Below are 20,067 nucleotides of genomic sequence, written 5' to 3'. Positions count from 1 at the left end.
CTTCGAAAGACATTTGCATTATTTCTGTTATCAGAACAAATAATACAATTTAGAAATGGTTAATGGACTCTAGCTGCCATTGCAGAGACTTCCCACTAGTATCCAGCTCAGGTCCCAGAGGCAGTGGCCAGCTCTGCTTCCATGTGCATACCAGCCACCATCAAGGGTGCTTCCTGCACCAGTAGCCAGTGTAGACTGGGAAAAGTAGCAGCCAGCCCTGCCCCTGCACACCTCATGGCCACCATCACATACCTGTAGCCAGTACTAGCCAGGAGAATCAAACAGTCATGCTTCGGAGAATTTGTAGCCAACATGGCAAGTGCCTGGGAACCCACTACCCACTTGTCCAGAAGAATCCAGGAAAATGTCAAGATGAAGAAGCAACAGGCAGTCTCTGGACTCTAACTCAAGCAGAGCAAGTGCAGGAATATAAACACTAAAGAGACTGGGACTTGCACACTTGAAGTTTCTGAAGTGATAGCAACTGAAACAACTTCCTAAGGCTATTAACAAATTAGAACAGAAATACTCCCTCAGGTAAAAGAAGAAATGGAAGACAACGAAAAGTTGCTAAGCATCTCTAAAGAAGATGTAGATAAAAAAAATAGAGAAGTATAGGAAAATGAGGGAACCTTGAATGAACAATATAAGAAGGATTTAGAATGTGTGAAATAGATTCAAAGTGATATCCAGGAAATTAAAAACTCCATTGAAACTGGCAAAATCAATTGAAAGGAACTGAAGACAGATTTTCAGACCCTGAAAACAGGTTTGCAGCTTGCTATTATGAAAGGAAATATCTCTTAAAAAAAACTAAGGAACCAAGAAATATCAATTCAACAGCTGTAAGATGGCACAAAGAAAAATAAGAATACTAGGTGTCAGTGAAAAAGCAGGAGTCAACACAAATGACATAAAAAAGTCTATTTATAGAAGTAATAGCAAAAACTTTCCAAGCACGGGAAAAGGATCTGACTCCAAGTGAGGCATACAGAACTTCAACTAGCCATAACCAAAATAAATCTACACCTAGACATACCATAATCAAGATCCCAGAAATTCAATACAAGAACAGAATATTAAAAGATGTTAGAGAGGGGTTGGGGATTTAGCTCAGCAGCATAAGCACCTACATGGCAAGAGTAAGGTCATGAGTTCAACCCCTGGTACCAAAATAATAATAAAATAATAATAATAATAATAATAATAATAATAAATGCTATTAGAGAAAAGAAACAGATCACCTATAAAGGAAAACCCATCAGAATCATGACAGACTTCTCAACACAAGCCATCAAATCAAGAAGAGGCTTAGGTATTTCAAGTCCTAAAAGCAAACAACTTCCATCCCAGACATATATACCCTGAAAAACTGTCCTTCAAAACTAATGGAGAAGCAAGATACTTCCATGACAAAAACAACTGAAGGAATTTATGACTAGCAAACCAACCCTTAAAAGAATATTGAAGGACATTATAGAAAGAGATAAAAATGATCACGGTTCTAGGAACAGTCTCCCTAGTATAAAAAAACTAAAGAAGTTAGTGGGATCCAAAATGCACAATAGACATTGTGAAAATGAAAGGGGAAGAAATGTCTAAAAAAGGAAGACAGTGGCTATTGTTAATCTATTACTGTGCTTTGAAACCCTATATTGTTTTCATTGTTCTGTTTAGTTTGGTTTTATTCTGTTTTGTTTTGCTTGATTTTATTACATTTGATGGCATCAGTAGCTATTTCAAAGGTAATAAAATACATTATGTGGTAGCCATTATTGATTTTCTATTATCTTGTTTTGAAGTCCTGTATTACTTTCATTGTTTTGTTTTGATTGATTTTATTCTATTTTATTTTGCTTGATTTTATTATGTCCTGTTTATTTCATTTGGTTTTATTCTCCTCAAAATAAAAATAAAATAAAATTAGCATTTCATATTTGAAAAAAATAGTTAATGGTAATCACTTTAGATGGAGTTAGGCAATTGGGAGAAAACTAAGAAGTGGTGCCTTCAAACAGGTGTGGGAGCCAGATGGGAAGTGATTCAGAATAGGATACAGTGGCACACACCTGTAATCCCAGCATTCTGGGAGGCTGGGATAGAAAGATCACAAGTTCAAGCCCAGCCTGGAATATTTAATGACTTAGCAAGATCTTTTTTTAATAAAAAGTTAATAAAAAGATAAAGGGGTTAGGGCTGTAATTCAACGTGAAGGCACTGCATTTTTTCCCCCAGTACCAGAGACAAAAATAGTGAGCCAGTAAGGAAAACTGAAACAGTGAATCCGGCTTCATTTTAGAAACTAGTTAAGGCAAGAAAAGAACCAATGAATTCATATGCCACACAGTTCGAAATAAAGTTTATTAAATAATATGTACAATAAAGGTAGTAATTCAACACATCTATTTATCAAATTCACTTCAACAAGGAAAAATAAATGAACAAAAAATTTGTGCCTGCATAGTACATGCTCTCAGTGTGTAATTTAAGTGAAACACTTTAAATTAATTGGTTATATGTCAGTTGGTTTTCTTTCAGAATATCTTTTTGTAGTAACCTATTCTAGCAATAGAACTTAATGCTACTGCAGATAAATAGGACTGCAAAAATCCATCAATGAAATGAAATTTTTAAAAGTTCTAATTGAGATTATACCTTCTTCTCCCAAGAGAATAATTATTGTAAATTTTAATAGTGTATGGCGGGTATTTTTGTGCTAAAAGTCTGCAGGTAAGTTATTTGGAATTCTTTCATTCAAATAAAAAGGCAAAACTTAATGACTTTCTTATCTTTCCTCCCTTCCATTCAAATTTTTAAAATTGTTTTGTATACAAGATAGGTACACTGGCTATACAAAGTTAAATGTACATATTTACAGTCCCACTTCTCAAGCACATGATCTTTTTTTTTCTTTTACTGATCCCAGAGAGACTGCAAAAGTTAAGTAGTTCTGGCCTGCCTTAGCCTGGAAGCATGGCTAAAATATCAAGGCATGCATCAGTTGGTTGCATTTGGTGTAATAAACCTGTAGAAACATTTCAGCATAAAAATAAGTACTTTATATTACTAAATATCTGAAGACAAAAGAGTAATTGGAAACACTTGTGTTTTTTTTTTTTTGTCATACATAGGAAGCAGAAGTAATGCATTTTACCGTATTATTTTATTAACCATGGGCAAATTGGTGAAGCATACCTCGATTTTGAGAAACATACAAAGATGCGAGGCTGGCATTGTATGCAAATGTGGCTTTACAAATTGGTTTTATTTTCTAGCTGTATTTAAAGAGGTGTTCAAAATTACCTACTTAATCAAGAAGCACCCCTCAAAAAACTATTAGATTCGATCACATTGTTAATGGTTTGCATCTAAGAAAGACCAGAAAACACATTAGCCAATAAAAAGATTACATTCCAAAAACGGTGTGATGCTGCTGTGCAAGATGCACGTGCATATGCATTTCTATTGTATTCCCTCAGAGAGAGAAAGTAAAGCAATAGTGCTCGTCAAAGGTGGAGCAGACCTTCCAAAGCAATATGTCTAATTATCACTAGGACCTAAAGAAAATCATGAAGGCTCTTTCTGCCCAAAAATCCCCTTCTCGCAATTTCAGTCTTTTTCCTTGGGATTGAGGCTCTGGTCCATCTTGCTAACAAATGTCTCTGGGAAGAGTAACACATTCAGTCCCCTTATGAGTCATTTAAATTTGGTTGCTTCCTGAGAGCCTCCTTGAGAGAAGCACTGAAGAAGGTGAGGGTGATGCAGCACACTGGTGGGTGGTGGTGGGACCCTAAGCTGGGCATCTGGGCGGCAGCTGAATCAGGGCACTGAAGACAGATTCTGCTGGCTTGTAAAGACTCCAGACTTCAGGACACTGGTTCTGGGGTAATTCTTAGGTGTGCTCAGAGACCCAGAGCTTCCAGTACACACACCTCTATGACCGAGAATTGCTACTTCTATTTGGGACCTCAAACATGTATTTGTGGGGCTGATGAGAGGGTGAAGGCTCTGGAAAAATGTTCAAGGATTTCTAGCCACAAACTACCTGGAGCAAAAAGTTCTCCCGGCATCCTAGTTGTTCAAAAACAAGCTAATGGAGACAAAAATATGACAATGCTTTCTAGGATCCCTCCAGAAGAAACTCACCTCTGTCTCTCGACCTTCCGAGCACTTACAACAGTCTGTCTTAAGGTCCTTTTCTGTGTCTGTCTCCCCAGTCACCTCCGAGTTCCTGGCAGGCAAGGAACATTGACTTCTATCTTTGGTCACTAAGGGATCTAACAGTGAAGCTGATAGACATCTTCATCTCCTCTTGGACACGATTGTGACTAGAAACTCTGGGCATCACAGGGGTCCCCTCCCCAGGCCCAGCACCCACCAAAGAAGATCTCCTGGTGGCTGCTAGTAGTGGCAGAATAGCTGCTTCTGTACTGTGCCCCAAGGGGATCCCTTAGCAGGTGTCTTAGGATTCACAGCCTGAAGGTCTACATTCTGAGTGGCCCTTGAACTCTTCCAGGGAGTAAACCTGGAGACACGGAGTCCTTCTGGCCTTGGTGTGTCTTACTCGTGGGTGTCCCAGAGGCCAACACCCATCAGTGTATTTTAAGTGAATCATTACATACTGCTCTGGATTCCTATGAGAAGAGGCCTAACAATCCCAAACTGTTTGTGCCAAACAGAAGTCAGAGATGAAAGGTTAGCAGTGGAGGCCTGATAAGTGCAGCTACACTGCCCTGAAGTTGATTGTTTATAAAAGCCAGGGAAAGGGTCACACTGCAAATAACCTCTAGAGCTGCAGAGCTTCCTGACATGATTACATGAAAATAAGAATATAACATTTTTACCTGGCCACCTGCTCAATTCTCAGAATGAACGTTTTGTGCTTTTCTGTCTGAACATCATGGCCATCAACAGCAAAGTTCCTAGGCAAACAACCACACTGCACAGGGCTGATGATTTGCCTCCATTTGTTCCCCTAGACCTCAGAAGGTCAAAGAATAGATTCGACCTTGGGCAGGTTGGGGCCTTTTCACCACTGTTGGGGGACAGCCTAAGCAGCAGCCTACACTGAACCCTAGTAGCACTTGAAGAAATCTGCTTTCTACGGGGTAGCCAGGATGCAGAATGGGATGTCAGTAGATGCTCAGCTTTAGCACCTCTGGGATATGGCTGGGAACCTGTGTGGCATCCCAAAGGTTGCTTTAGGCTCAAGGACCCCTTGGATATGGGGCTTGTTAAGGCTGGGTTAGCATTTCTGCCTAACTCTACTCCTGGACAGCTCTTTAGGTCAGGCTACCCAAGAAATGGGGGAGGGGCAGGTTGGAGCAGCTTCCAGAGGCCAATAAGTAAATACAGATTTACTGTTATTATTTTTGTCCAGCACATGGCTCAGTCTTGATACATGAGTTTAGCTTTTAAATACAACACTTCTCTATTCCTCTTTTTCATTTCTTACTTTATCCACTGCATTAACTCTCCTACTGGTTCATATTTAAATAAAGAGACTGGTATGTGAATTTTGATTCTTTCTCCAACAAAAATAATCTCTGTGGTTTTTCATTCTTCTTATAGATATAAAGGTTTTACATAGTTGCCTGGAAAAGTGCCAAACTGCCTGGTCCTTCTTGAAGTACCTATAAAAAAACACACATACACTAAATGAGAAGACCCACCCACTGAGTGTAGGGACAGTACTGTAGTGATAGATTTCTGCTCGTGTCACTTATATAAGTCCTGCAGTTTATAGAAAAGTATATGGTTTCCAAAACACTTTCCCCTATGTTATCTCATTTTTGCTGGATAGTAGGCTACTCATATCTAATATTCCTATTTTTTAGGAAAAGAAATCCAGCTTCAAAGAGCATCAGCAACACTTCTGAGATCCCTTAATTTAATGTGTCAGAGGTAAAATCTGAATCCAGGTCTCTTGACTCCCAATTCACTGCTCTTTCAAACATTTCTCCTTTTTGAAGGACTTTGCACATTTATTCAATGCAAAAATATATCTAGGATTTAGACTTTCTGAAGTGTAGGATTTCTAACAGACCCCTGACAATGAGTACATAGCAGAAGGACATTCCTCTGAGAAGCCTGGAACAAAGCCTCCTTCCTTGCTTTTGCTACCAATCTTGTTTGGGTCCCAGTGATCCAGGAGCACTGACTAAACCCTCTGTGGCAAACCCCTTCTTGGGCTGCTCCTTATCCACAACTATGAGGCCCCTAATCTTGACCCTCAAAAGTGGAAATGCTCTTGGAAGAGTTTAATAGCTAACTAGCTATTATACTTAATATTATATAATATTATATTATATTTAATATATTAGCACTGAATTCTCAAGTATCACAGCCACATGTAGTGACAGCAGCTGAAATGTGGCTAGGCTGATTTGAGCTTTTCATGACACTAATGAGTTGAGCTGTAACTAGGAAACACATACTAGATCCTGAAAGTTTGGTATGAAAAGAATGTAAACTAATAATTTTACATTGATTACATGATCAAATGGTATAGTAAATGCAATGTTTATAAAATATGCTAGAATTAATTTCACTGAATTAAATTTTTTCAACATTGAGTCTAGCAAATTTTAAAGTTTCAATGTGGCTTACCTGGTATTTCTATTGAACTGCACTGCACTAGAGTGGCTGCTGACTTCTCAGATCTGACCTTCTTCTGAGAAGAACAGTTCCTGGTAGTGAGGGCCTTAATTTCTGAAAGCTTGGGGAACACTGGCTCACTTTCTAAGATGCTGGTGAGGCAAGACAAATCTGTCTTCCCACGCATGCTGAGGATGTGCTGTTCTCATTATTACAGCCTGACATTGCTTTAGGAAATCTTTTCCAGAGAGACCATGAAAGAGCTACTCTTTGGAAAAGGGAGAAATTAAAGCAAAGAGGAAGTCGGTGATTCCTAACATTATGCTCATAATTGAATAGAAAGAAGGTAGGCCTGGGGAGAGATGGGCATCTGATTTCACAGTGTGACACTATAATTTACTACTTGCGTAATCTTTAGACAGTTACTTAACCTCTTTGGCCCTAGCTTTCTGAAATGAAGATATATCTTGGTTTGCAGGAATGTTTGTTGAGAGAATGTAATTAAAAGTATATCAAGGGTTTGGCTTTGTAACAGAATTTCAATAAATGTTGATTTTTTTTCTTTCCTTCCTATAAAGATGAGTTCTTTGTTTTTGCTTTGCAGTGCTGAAAAGATGAAACCCAGTCCTGTACCTGCTAAGCAAACATATTTTAACAGATCACTGATCTACATATCTAGCCCTCCTTTGTTTTAATTAAGTAGGTTACTCTTTGAGTAAGACTGTTAGAAGTCCATAGGAAGTTCTTTGGGATAGCCACACATATACTTGAGTTTCATGTTAAAGACCTAGCCTTCATCAGAATTTTCTTGTATTGTCTCACAAAACTTTTAAAAATAAAATTTCCCAATGTAAAATAGACATTTACAAAATAAAATGTAAATGAAAATCTAATTAATAACAATAATGAATTTGATAATTGCCCTTTCATCCAGAAGACATTGTCATATTTAGTTTTTAAGCTCAACATTAGTAACACCAGTACCATCTCTCGAGCAAACAGGCTGGATGGTACAGAAACTAAAGTTCTTCCACCTGTTCAGAGAAGACAGTGTTTTGCATGGCTTTTCATGCCTAGCTTTTCAATATACAACCAGGGAGAAAAGCATGATGACAGTCTTACCAACAAACCATCCATCATCACATTTTTCCATGACATCGACGATATCTCCATCTTGGAGTTCCAACTCATCATCATTTTGTGGTGTATAGCTATATAATGCTTGGTAGCTAAATCTACAAATGAGAAAAATGAACAGTAAGTGAGTCAAATGCTGACAAGATTGGTGAATTTCAAAACTCCATTTCTGTTTCGTCAATATTTGATTAATGCTACATCTCATTTGCATTATTCAACTCTGTCAACTTTTTCTTCTCTGGTGCAGATGTGTTTAAGTCTTGGCTCTGTCCATAATGTTTCTTGCTTTACACCTCCCACTCCCTTACAGCAACCCTTTATAATGGAACCTCTGCTGCCACCTCTCTAACATTTCTATATCAGAGGTCAATAGTGACTTTTCCAGTTGACAAAAAGAACATTTGCTAGACGTTTGATTCTTACCCTGGCCTCTCAGAGGTAGGTGACACTGCTGAGCAGATGTCATTTGCCCTAGCCTGTGAAAGTGAGCATTCCTGGAACATCATCTATGTCTCCTGTGAGTCTGTATCCCTGTGAGTAACCTCATATACTTCTATAGGTATGAACAGATCACTCTGTCCTAGCTAAGCCTCTCATCACTTCGTCACTGGGTTTGTATCTTCTAAGCAATGATTTTTGTCCTTTGCCTTTGAAAATTAATTCCATTCTGCTGTCAGATTTATTCCCCTAAAACAAAAATATGACCAATATGTTGCTCACTTCAGAAACCTTCAATGGCTTCCTTGCAGAAAAAAATCAAAACTTCATGGCAAAACCTACCATCTGGTCTCATCCTATGTTTTGAGCTTTAGATCTATCTGTCCATGAACAATATAAAGTGGTCACAAATGCTTCTTGGAGTTCTCTAATACTGCCTATTCCATGTCTTTGCAAATGGGATCTCATCTGGAAAGATCTTTTCTTTCCTAGTGAAGTTCTCATGATCCAATTTTCTCTCAATGCTTGGTTCAAATTCCCCTTCTTCTGTGAATGGAAGAATTTCATATATGCATAGGAAATATCTAAAAGAATCAGATTTATTTATTTCTGGTCAAAACTAACAGTTCTTCTCCCTATATCCTCCAGGAAAATAGCACTGAACACTACCAGTAAAACTCTCATTTGCCCGTGCATGTCACTTAACTCTTTACCACACTCTTGTCTCCTAGCAGTCCACGACTTCTTTTATTTATCCACCACTCATTTTCACAGTGATTGACAGGAAACATGGCCTTTATTAGAGAAGCAAGGATGACTTACTCATTCCTCCAAATGTCTGTACCCATAGCCAGCCAATGGTCTGCTTTCTGAGGCCAAAAGTACACCAAGAACATCAGAACTAAAATTTTCCAAAGGTACTTACAAGTCTTGTGAGGTTTGACTCCTATCTGGAGTGACTCTTCGCTGCTGGGCTTGAGGTTGCTGAGAAATGATTAAAGATGGTTTATTGTCAGAAGGAGATACCTTGTGATGAAAGTCAAGGGGATGAGAGACAGTGCTGCAGTAATGAACAGATTTTTCGGCAATGTTTATGATCTCATTGCAAACTGCTTCCTGTGAGGTGGCCCCGACATATCCAGAAACCCCCACAGAACAGTCAACATGGGGACCAAAAAAAAAAAAAAAAAAAGAGAGAGAGAGAAGAGATGTAACATTCCAGACGAAGCACATAAGTCCAGGGAAAAACAGAGTTGAAGGTCCAGGTTTAAAAAACAGATATTCCAGTAGTGGAGTACAGGAGGGATCCAGGTGTAAGCATGGAAAAACAGGTAAGATACAGAAGAATTTGGAATTTAGTATCAGTATTAAAAAATAGAGGGGCAGCAGCATAAAAGCCTGTAATTAGTGAGTAACTGTTACAAATGGAATAGTCTCAGGACACAAATGCATTATGTATCCCCAATCATGCACTAATACATTAATTTAATCTCACATATAGGCAGAGTGGAAAAATAATCTCTAGATTTCTCTGCTTTTTTTTTTAAAGGGTAACCTAACATTTGGTTCTACTACAATAGCCACAGACTCTTGTAATGGCTCAGTGAGTTAACCAGTCATTACTCTAAACTTTGGAGTCAGTAAGGATTCTCTTTAGAAATGTTACCATAATCTTATTCAACAGGCATCTTACCACATAGCTCTTTTCAGATTCTGTGAGATCAGGTCCTGCTCTCAATGAATGATGAGAAGGCTGTGATCACCAAGCAAATCATAAGGGAGACATTTTAGCAGATGTCACATTGGAAAGGATTCAAAATAAAAGAGTGAGCAAATACACATACCACATCATCACACTCATATGACACGGGATACCTGTGGCCTATGGCCACTGAGTCTCCATGACAACATGGTGGATGTAGAGGACAAAATGCAAAAGTACAGAGTTAGAAGCAAACATCCAGGCAATGAAATGAGAAATTGAAAACATGGCTGCAGTAGTTGACAATAAGCAACATACAGTCTCCAGATTGGCAGGAGAGAGACATGAGAGATGTCTTTTGAAACAGACATGTCCCTCCATGAGCCACATAGAATTGTTCCCTTCACTCTTAGCTAAGAAGCATCTAGGGAAGGGCTGCTATGCCAAAGCCAGGTTAAGTATTTGTTGACTGGAAGCCTCTACTAGAGCAAAGTTATAAAACTATCAAGTCTGCCACAATTGGATATTTACAAAAACTGCAAAAGAACACTTTGAAACATTACTAGTTAATATTTGAAGTATCAAACCAGACCCTTCCTCAGGAAAATTTGCATATGACATATTCCATAGGTCTGAATGGAGTTCAGAGAGCTCACAGGGCAAAGCTTGTTGCCAGAAGGAGGAGTGCACAACCTGATACAGATGCTGAGATGAGACTGTCACTCAAATAGCATGTGTTGACATGAAAATAGGGGCAAGCAGGCAATGCAGACCTGCCCTTTGAACAGGATTCCGTGGCAGAGGCCAGACCTTCACTCAAAAGACTTTTTAAAATAATTTTCCCCACAGAAGATGCAAATCTGAGTGCTAGGAATTCTTTTTGAATGAATATTTGAAAACCCTTCAGGTACCAGGCAATAACTGCAATGGTCCGCAGTAACTCCAGGGTCTTAGAAATGTTTGTGTAGGGTCCACTTGTTTTATAGAGATGCCCACCTAGAGGGAGAGACCCTGTAATGTTGTATAGCAGCTGAATATACATTTGTCTCCTGGGTTCCACTACTGCTGTGAGTCATGTCTCTCATCCTCGAACCATCTTCTACCTTATCAAGAGTGCCCACTGACATAATCAAGAACTCTCCCAGAAATGCTAGAGAAAAGCAGACCAGGTTGATCCATTTTCTTTTTGCTTTCTTTTCTTTTCTTTTTTTTTGAGACAGGGTCTCATTGCAGTTCAGGCTGGCCTTGAGCTCACTCTATAGCCCAGGGTGCTCTCAAATTCACAACGATCGTCCTGCGTCAGCCTCCTGAGTGCTGGGATTATAGGTGTGAGCGACCACACCTGGCTCTGTTTTCTTAAAGAAAGCAGCTGCTCGGGGTATTTAGTATATTTCTCACTACCACATGGATAGTGAGAGGTGAAGTATCACATCCTCCTTTCCACTGTAAATGGCCCCATCCTGTAGCATGTTCTGCACAGCCAATCTCTATCCAGGCATCACTGCTATACTCTCAATCTTCAGGAAGTCTCTGGTTTTCTGAATCTTCTCCAAACTGACCACTCAGATTCAAAACTTTGGATTTTGGCAAGAGTTAAGGAAAATGCAGAACCAAAGTCCATTTCATGCTCCTTCAATAGCATCTCAGCATTTGCACCCTTTGGCCTCATGGCTGAGAGTTGACCTATGTGGCTCTACTCATCATTCCTCATGCTCTTTTCAAGGCTTTCAAGGGGAGAAATGGACATCTGCAAGCACCTCCTGTGTGGGCTTTCAGAAGAATAAAACATATTCTGGTCACTTTGAGTGGCCTAAAAGAAGGGACAACTTAACACAAAATAAAAAATGAAAAATACTTCATTAAATACTCTTTGGGCATATTGGGTTAAATGAAATCTAATATTAAAATTAATTCCATCTATTCCTTCTTAGTAAAATGGCTACTAGAAATTTTAAACAATGTATGTGACTCAAATTATCTTTCTCTAGGCATTCCTGCTTTCAACTCCCCTAAATCCTAACATCTGTCCTCTACATCTAACATCTAAGAGTGGACATATGCTCTCACCAGGACCTCATCCAGGGTTAAAAATAAAGGATGTATTAGCTCATGCTAAGTATATTTCACACTCTGAAGATAAATTCCGGTTTTTACATCTTTGGAAAAATAGAAATCTGTCCAACAATGTGGTTGTGAACATGCACATGCGTGCACACACACACATACACACATATACTCAGACTGTGCTACCCTTTCCTCATCAATAGTAAGCAAGCAATAGTCAGTGATCAAGAATCTTTCTTCTGAATTCATGCGCAAGCTGCACTTCTGGCCTGGAGCCAGGTGAGTGGCCCTGGCTCTTGGTCTCCTGTTCTGGTTTCCTATCTTCAGTTCACACAGGTCCCTCTCAAATCTGACCTTAGTCTCCCTGGAGCTGTTAATTCCTCTCAATTCACAAAACACTTCATGCTACCACAGTTTCTAAGTGTACTCTTCTAGCTTTTTGTGTATACCAAAGTCTAGAAGTTCAAAATTCATTACACACATTCTAAAAGAACAGCAGGAAACACTGGAGATGTGGACAGGATAGAGACCCTCATCTATATAACACTGGAGCCCCTCTAGAGATACCATGACTCTATACTGCTCTCTTAAATGGGAAGCATCTCCTAGAGACGCATTCCTCTTGTCACCTCCTGCCTCATGCTTTCTTAGATCCTGTCCACCTTTCTGGTGACTTGTAATGGTCCTTCAGTAGCACAGTGAGAAAATACGAGTGCCAGGCCAGGTTTTGACACTAATTTATTAAGTGCATAACTTGCTTTGACCTCAAAGCTGTCAAATAAATAAGGTTAGGTATGATTTATATAAATGTCGTTTTTGGCTCTACGAATCTATGATTGGAGTGTGTTTGCCTGATGAGTTAACAGTTACCACTCAGCAGGGCTGGTGTGGCTTAAGGGAAGTAGCATTTCACACGCTGTGAACAGGAGACCGGGTGGGGAGAGCTTCACGTCACACTCAGATACAGACGGACAGCTCATGTCTGGAAGTGTGGGAGACAGGGGCTTGTCCTGTGACAGTGGCAGAAGATTTGTAGCTCCTGGAACATCATGAATGCACTGCCAGAAAACTAGTGAAGCCAGACTCAGCTTCCATAGTTGCAGTTCCAGGAAAACTCCAGTGTATCCTCGAGCCGCTTCTGGGTCCACTGCTTTCTCCCTCTGAGCTCCCAGTTCAAATATAAAACAGCTCATCAACAATTAGTTTACTTGCTAACTACCCATACCGAATCTTGCAGACCACTCAACAAATGAAATTACCAAAGTGACCTTGTAGAAATTGGAATCTGATGACACTCAGCTGAATGTTTTGCTCATGGTAGACTATGGTTTTACTTCTTAGCTTCTGTCATATAGTAGTCAGGGAACTAATGGCAGATGTGCTAAAGGGTAAAGAACCTAAACACTCTCCATGAGTAGCTTATACTTTTATCCTCAAAGTGGGAGAAAATAAAAAGGAACGCTCATTGGTTAGAATGCAAGTTCAAAACTTTCTAAATTCTTAATTTACACAACTCCCCATAGAAATGAGTTCCTTATCTTCTACTTTCTTCTCTTTCAACCCCATCTTCTTGCAAGTGGAACAGGGTAACAAAAATGAGGTAAATGACTTCTGTTTCTTTTCGTGATCCTCAGTATCACAAAGCAGCTATTGAGTCCCATCTACCTGCCTTGTGCCAGATGCTTTCATCAGCATTATTCACTGAACTAATTCATGTCATTTTAACTCAAGAAGGTGGTCAGTGCTTACTACACTTTATAAATGAGGAAAAGATACCTAATATGTTGGAACTGGAAATATGAAGAACACGGATTCAAACAGCTGTTTCTCTAACTCTAAATTCTGTATACTTCTCTACACCCTGATCTTTGAGCTGCTCTACCAGAGGGAGATTTCAGAACCTGTAAGAAAGATGCTGATGCACAGATCACCTTGTCTTGTACCCTGTGGCTGGCACCTGAGTATTGACTGGTAAGCAACATTTCTCTACACACTGGAGGAGCAGACACCACTGCTGCTGAGTAAAAGGAAAATGTTTCATGCTTTTGAGCATCTTAACATTTCAAATTTCCTCTTTTGTTCTTATTTGTATGCATTTGCAATGCAAACTGCATTGTATGTTTTTCCTTTATTTTGGATTTCAGTCTGTTCTCTTTGTGAGAACAACTTATTTTCCATATGCTGAGGGATATTTCCTCTGAAATCACCAAAGCAATTCTTTCTGTCCTCTCAGATGCATGGCTTCTCTGCTAAGACAGTGGTTTCTCCTTGTGTTTTTAGGCAGATATTTTGAAGATACTTAGCTCCTCTGAATACGTTCATCTCATACTTTGTACTCTCAGATTTTATTGTTTGATTGGTTTCCTTCCCTTTACAAACCAAATTTCTATTAAAATTGCTTTGTCACTATTTGTAGGCCTCAGTTTTCTCATTTCATCATAAATGTCTAATGAATTAGAAACTCTTAACCTACTGGTCCATGGACAAGATGGGAGCGCTGAAGTGACTTAGCTATCAGCCTCTAAGAACTTTGCACAAATGCATGAGTCACCTTTCTCATACTGCCTGGAACTCTCAGTTGGCTCTGATTCTCAGAGGTTCTGTGATACAGAAAAAGCTTTGTCAGTGGGATAGGTGGCTTTTAAAGATTCTTCCTAATTTAGAAATTGTATGAGGCTTGCTCACAAACTTCAGAAACTCTTAAAATTCATGACTAGATACTGATCAGCAAACAACACTTCTATCCTGGGGAAACAATATATATTTGATGATGATAATGATACAGATTTCCTGATCTTCTCTTTTTATTTTCCTCTCCAATTATTGATAATCTGTTGGCTAAAATTATGCCCACCAAAATCCAAGAACTTGTCCGGTAATGTGAATTCTTGGGTATTTTGTACGTACCTTGAGTATGTTTTGTCCAAATAATTAAGCTGTCTCTTTAAAAAACAGAAGGAAAATGTTCATTTTTCAATGGACTGAAGGGATATAATGAACCCTCTACTTAAAATTTTAGATGTGTTTCTCTTTATCATCTCAACTAAAATTCATATAAGATTTTCACCTGATCACAGACTATCAAAGCTAAAGGGACTTCAGTCCTCTCATCTGGATCTTTTGTTCATGCACAAGGTTCTGCCAGGAGAGAGAAGTGACTCATCCAAAAATCTTTGCAAGCTAATGACAGAGCTAGAGCTACAAGTCTGCACCCTGACACTCAACACATGTTCTACAGATCTCATCCTCATCTTCCCAGAGAGTCCTCCTGCATTTCATTCACCCACTTCAGCTACTCAGGAAAAAACCTGCGTCTAAAATCTTAAACAATCAAACCAATGTGACAGCAATCTTGTAGTGAATTTAAACCTTTTTAGTGGAAGAGTTTACATATGTACAGTGTAGGGGCAGGGCGCAAGTGCTAAGGGTATAGAAAACAGTGGAGCAGGGACTGCAAGCATGATTCAATGCATCCTTAAGAGATGCTGATGAGTATCAGAGGTGCCGAGGAGCACCCTCCAAGTCTCAATCCCAGCTCCCCTCCCATTCCCCCATCTGTTTACCTGCAGATACCAGAAGCCTCACCTGAACCAGGAGCACATCATTCCCCAAGCACATCTTTCAGTTTCTAACCCTGTGGTAAGTGCCTTATATACTGTCCTCATGTTTACCTCTGGAATACTTCTCTTTAAGGTCTACGTCAAATGCTACTTTTTTCTCATAAACTATTTCCAGATAACCACCTTCTTCCTTCTGCTGCTTATTACATTTCCCTTTCTTAAACTTACAGCATAGACTTTCTGTGACTTTTTTGCTTGCATTACATTTACTTGTGAGAGGGTCTTATTTCTCCAGGAGATGTCTTGAACTCTTATAACTGTTAGCTATTTCCTGTTTCTTCTTTTTTTCATTCAACAAATAATTACTGAGCACCTTTCATCTATAGCCTGCTTCACAGTTCTTGATCTTAGGGCTTAACTTTAGCTTTGCATATGGGCAGAGGCAAGCAAAAGGACCATGACAACAAAGCTGAGAAGTCAGTCAGGTGCAGGGCTCGCACAGCACTGAGTCAGGCTGCTTCACTGAGTCATTCAGGGGTAGAGGAGGCTGTCAGGAAAGACAATCTCTTCCACCTCTTAGAAGTTACATCTATGAAAATGTGAAGGCAAGTGAGGACTATCCAGACAAAACGTCAGGGAGGCTCTGGAAGAAGAGGCTGGCTTGCCCTCTAAGGGGTCTTCTGAGGCCAGGACGGAAGATTTTCTTGATAGTGATGGGAAGCCCCTGATAATACTCATTCCCCTCAGTCTCTTGCAGCATTTAACACAGTGCCTGGAACACACTATGTACTTAAAAGAAAGTAAATAATCCTAACTTTTCATGCTATGATTTAATTCTATCAGAAAAATTCTCTGTATTTACTGGGCATTAACTCAATCTAGTTCCCCCAAACCAACAATGAACTTGTAGGTTTAAAAGGAAAATAAAGGCTGGCAAAACTTGGTACAGAAGGCATTTAACCAAACAAATAACAGGCTGATGTCATGGTGTCCTGACAGGACCCTTAGAGAACAGCAGTCATATAAATCCTTTCCTTCATTAGCTTGTCTGTCACTCAAAGAGGTCCTAGGAGGCAGGAGACCCTTGTGAAGGACCCCATTTCCAGAGGTGCCACGGGAAGGAAAGTGAGAACAGCTGAGGTAGAGGGCAGATACCCTCTCCACACAACCTCCCATCCTGCACCAGGACCACTAGCCAGTTACATCCTAGCAGAAAGTTCATGCCAGGAGAGCAGAAGCAAGGGAGGGGGCAAGAAATGGTACACTTGGGGTCTGGAGGCCCACTAGGAAGGACTATCAAATTTCAGCACACCTGGAAGTCTCCAGTATTGCCAGCTCTTCCACTCCTGTGTTCCACTAGTCTAAGCATCTAACCTCACTCTGAAGTCCTGAACCGTGCAGTTCCTTTACCCATTGGACCCCGGAATTGGCCTGTGCTGATGACTCACCACTGAAAATAAGAGGACTCCTAGTGCCTTATGTTTAAATGTGACTTATTAGAAACACTTAATTCTTTTCAACTAGCCACTTTTCCGCCTGTGCCAATGATGTACACTTTCCGTAACTGGACGTACACTTTGCTTCCTCCCAGAACACGCATTCTGCATGCGTCTGTTCTGAGACCAGGTACAGCCTCTGGCAGCCAGTGCTGCTTTCCCGAAGCCCTACACTGTGGGGTGAGACAACAATCTGCAGCAATGGCAGCAGGAAACACCCATTTTATGGCTATCTACCACACTTCATTTCATCTATACAACTGCTTTACCAGGGGGAACTACTTTCACTCCTCCATTGGACATGGGAGAATTGTGGCTCAAAGAGGCTTAGTGGCCTGCTAACAAAAGGCTACACCCAATGTCTTATAAACCATCCCACACTGCTTACCTTCAGTGATCCTACTCCTGCAAACAGTGTTAGTGCTCCGAGAAACTGCTTGTAGTGCTGCCTCATAATAGAGGTCAGGACTACACGGGCTGGCAACACTAGTGATTGCCAGGCTTAGTGAAAATTAGTTTTCCTCTCCTATTCAGCCTCCCAACCCCATGTACACTTTCCCTTACTCTTGCTCCCTTGGTTCACTAGCCTGTGAATTGCCTGAATTGGAGGTCTAGGCTAGTACAGTGGTACCTCAGTTTATGAACTTAGTTTGCTTTACAGTTTTGGGGAACACAGGTACATTTGGGTTTGGGTGGGGAAGATGGTTACGGTCATGTTTGTCTCCTGTTATGCAGTTTGCAAATAGAAGCAAATTTTTGCTGAATGCTTTTGTTTACAAATGGAAGTGTTCATGAATCGAGGTTTTACTGTATGCTCTGGCCTCTGTGCTCCTATCACTATCCTGGTGACATTGCTGTGCCTGTTTGTTTTGCTCAGCATAAGCTCTTTAAGATCATGGATCAATGACTTCTGGACCCTACCCAGAGCCTGGTTTCAGCAGCTCTTGAATTAATGCTCATAGATTGAATAAGTAATGAATGCTTCATAAGAAAACTAGGTTATACAGAAAAGACCTAGAATAGCAAAGATAATTCTAAGTAGCAAAGGCAAGGCAGGAGGCATCACAATCCCTGACTTGAAGTTATAGTACGAAGCAACTGTAGTAAAATCAACATGGTACTGGAATAAAGTCAGATCTGAAGATCAATGGAATAAATTAGAAGATACAACCACAACTACAAATACACACAACCACCTTCGCTTTGATAAAGGGGCCAAACATATCTTATTAAAGAGACTGTCGTCAGGAAAACCTGGCTCTCCATATATCAAAAACTAAAATTAGACCCATGCCTATCACCATGTACTAAACTAAAATCTAAATGGATCAAAGATCTGAATATTAAAATAGAAACACTAAATCTGTTGGAAGACAAATTAGGTAAAAATCTTGAAGACATAGGAGTAGGTAGAGAATTCATGAACAGGAATCAAACTGCATAGGAAATACTTCCCAGAATCAATAACTGGGATCAGGGATTTAGCTCAGTGGCATAAGCACCTGCCTGGCAAGTGTGAGGTCATGAGTTTGATCCCTGGTACCACAAAAAAAAACCAACCAAACAAACAAACTGGGATCATGTCTTATTAAAAAGTTTCTGCATGTCAAAAGAAATCTCCAACAGAGTGAAAAGAAAACCCACAACCTAGGAAAAAATCTTAGTGAACTGTCCCTCAGACAAAAGACTTCTGTGAAAACATATAAAGAATTTTAAAAAATCAGACCCCCAAAATTTAAAGACCCAATGCAAAAATGGGCATCTGAGATGAATACACACTTCTCAGATGAAGAAATACAAATGGCAAATAAATACATGAAAAAATGTTCATCATCATTAGTCATTAGAGAAATGCAAATTAAAACAACACTGAGATTCCATCTCACTCCAGAAAGAATGGCCAGGACCAAGAAAACTACCAATAACAAATGCTGGAGAGACTATGGGGTAAAAGGAACTCTCCTACACTGTTGGTGGGAGTGTAGACTGGTGCAACCAGTGTGGAGGTCAGTCTGGAGATTTCTCAAAAAAGCTGGGATTGGAAGTCCCATTTGACCCAGATATTCCACTTCTAGGCATATTCCCAGAAGAACTGAAAACATCATACCACAGTGATATATGTGCACCCATGTTTATAGCATCACAATTTGTAATAGCCAGATCTTGGAAACAACCTAAGTGTCTATCAACAGAGGAACGGATAAAAATGTTGTGGTATTTTTATACAATGGAGTACTACTCAGCTATACAGAATGATCACATTGAGATATTTATAAATAAATGGATGCAACTTGATACCATACTCATAAGTGAAATAAATCAAACTCACATATATAAATACTGTATAGTCTCCCTGGTATAAGAAATGGTAAGCATACATAAGATTTTATGGTAATCATGATTCCCCATTACACTGCTTTGAAGCCTTATAATGTTTGCACTCATTAATTGGAATGGTTTTGTTCTGTTTTGTTTGATTTAATTATATGTGATGGTATGAATAGCTATTTTGAAGAAAACAAGACATTATAATAGCTAGTGCTGATTTAATATCATCTTGCTTTGAAGTCCTACCATGGTTTTGTTCTTCTGTTTCCATTGGTTCTATCATGTTGTATCTTATTGGATTTTTAATATGTATGATAGTATAAATAAATGTTTTATGGAAAATGAGATAATATAGTAGCCATTGTTCATTTTCAGTTATTTGGTTCTGAATGCCCTGTAATATTTTCATTCTTTTGAATGGTTTTATGCTATTTTGTTATGCTTGATACTATTGTATGTGAAGGTATGCTCAACTATCTCAAACAAAGAGACATTATGGTAGCTACTGTTAATATCAGGTTGTCTTGTGGTAAAGTAGTGTGTTGCTTACATTGTTCTGTTCTGATCTGCTTTGTTCTGTCCTCTTTTGTCTTAATCTCTTTAAAATAAAAAAAATTTTAAAAAGAATACTAGGTTGTAAATCTGAGGTTTGAGCAGAGTTTTCTATGGAAACATATACAACAACTACTAAATAAATGGTTTTAGAGACATCTCTGTGAACCCACTTGGATCAAAAGAGATTGCA

General features: G+C 39.4%; 1 protein-coding gene across 50 annotated transcripts in view; it reads right to left on the bottom strand.

Annotated features, from left to right (window-relative positions):
• Positions 1 to 2,331: 2,331 nt before the first annotated feature.
• Positions 2,332 to 20,067, bottom strand: part of Sorbs1 (sorbin and SH3 domain containing 1) — a 236,592-nt gene continuing 218,856 nt past the window's right edge. For 33 of the 50 annotated variants that reach the window (XM_063245182.1, XM_063245192.1, XM_063245211.1 and 30 more), the window contains 3 exons: positions 9,098 to 9,156; positions 7,720 to 7,832; positions 2,332 to 5,633 (listed from right to left, as the gene is read on the bottom strand). In XM_063245182.1, the coding sequence (XP_063101252.1) occupies positions 5,566 to 5,633; positions 7,720 to 7,832; positions 9,098 to 9,156 (240 nt within the window). In that variant the 3' untranslated portion in view covers positions 2,332 to 5,565. Of the gene's footprint in view, positions 5,634 to 7,719; positions 7,833 to 9,097; positions 9,289 to 9,865; positions 9,926 to 20,067 lie in introns of all 50 variants that reach the window. The other 17 variants (XM_063245166.1, XM_063245167.1, XM_063245171.1 and 14 more) reach the window with 3 other exon arrangements.

This window comes from Cavia porcellus, unplaced genomic scaffold (assembly GCF_034190915.1).
Source record: "Cavia porcellus strain 051 isolate PalLab524CR breed Dunkin Hartley unplaced genomic scaffold, mCavPor4.1 scaffold_2, whole genome shotgun sequence".
NCBI classification, from domain to species: Eukaryota; Metazoa; Chordata; class Mammalia; order Rodentia; family Caviidae; genus Cavia; species Cavia porcellus.
Note: the sequence above shows the minus strand (reverse complement) of the source record. Positions and strands in the feature narration are given on the sequence as shown.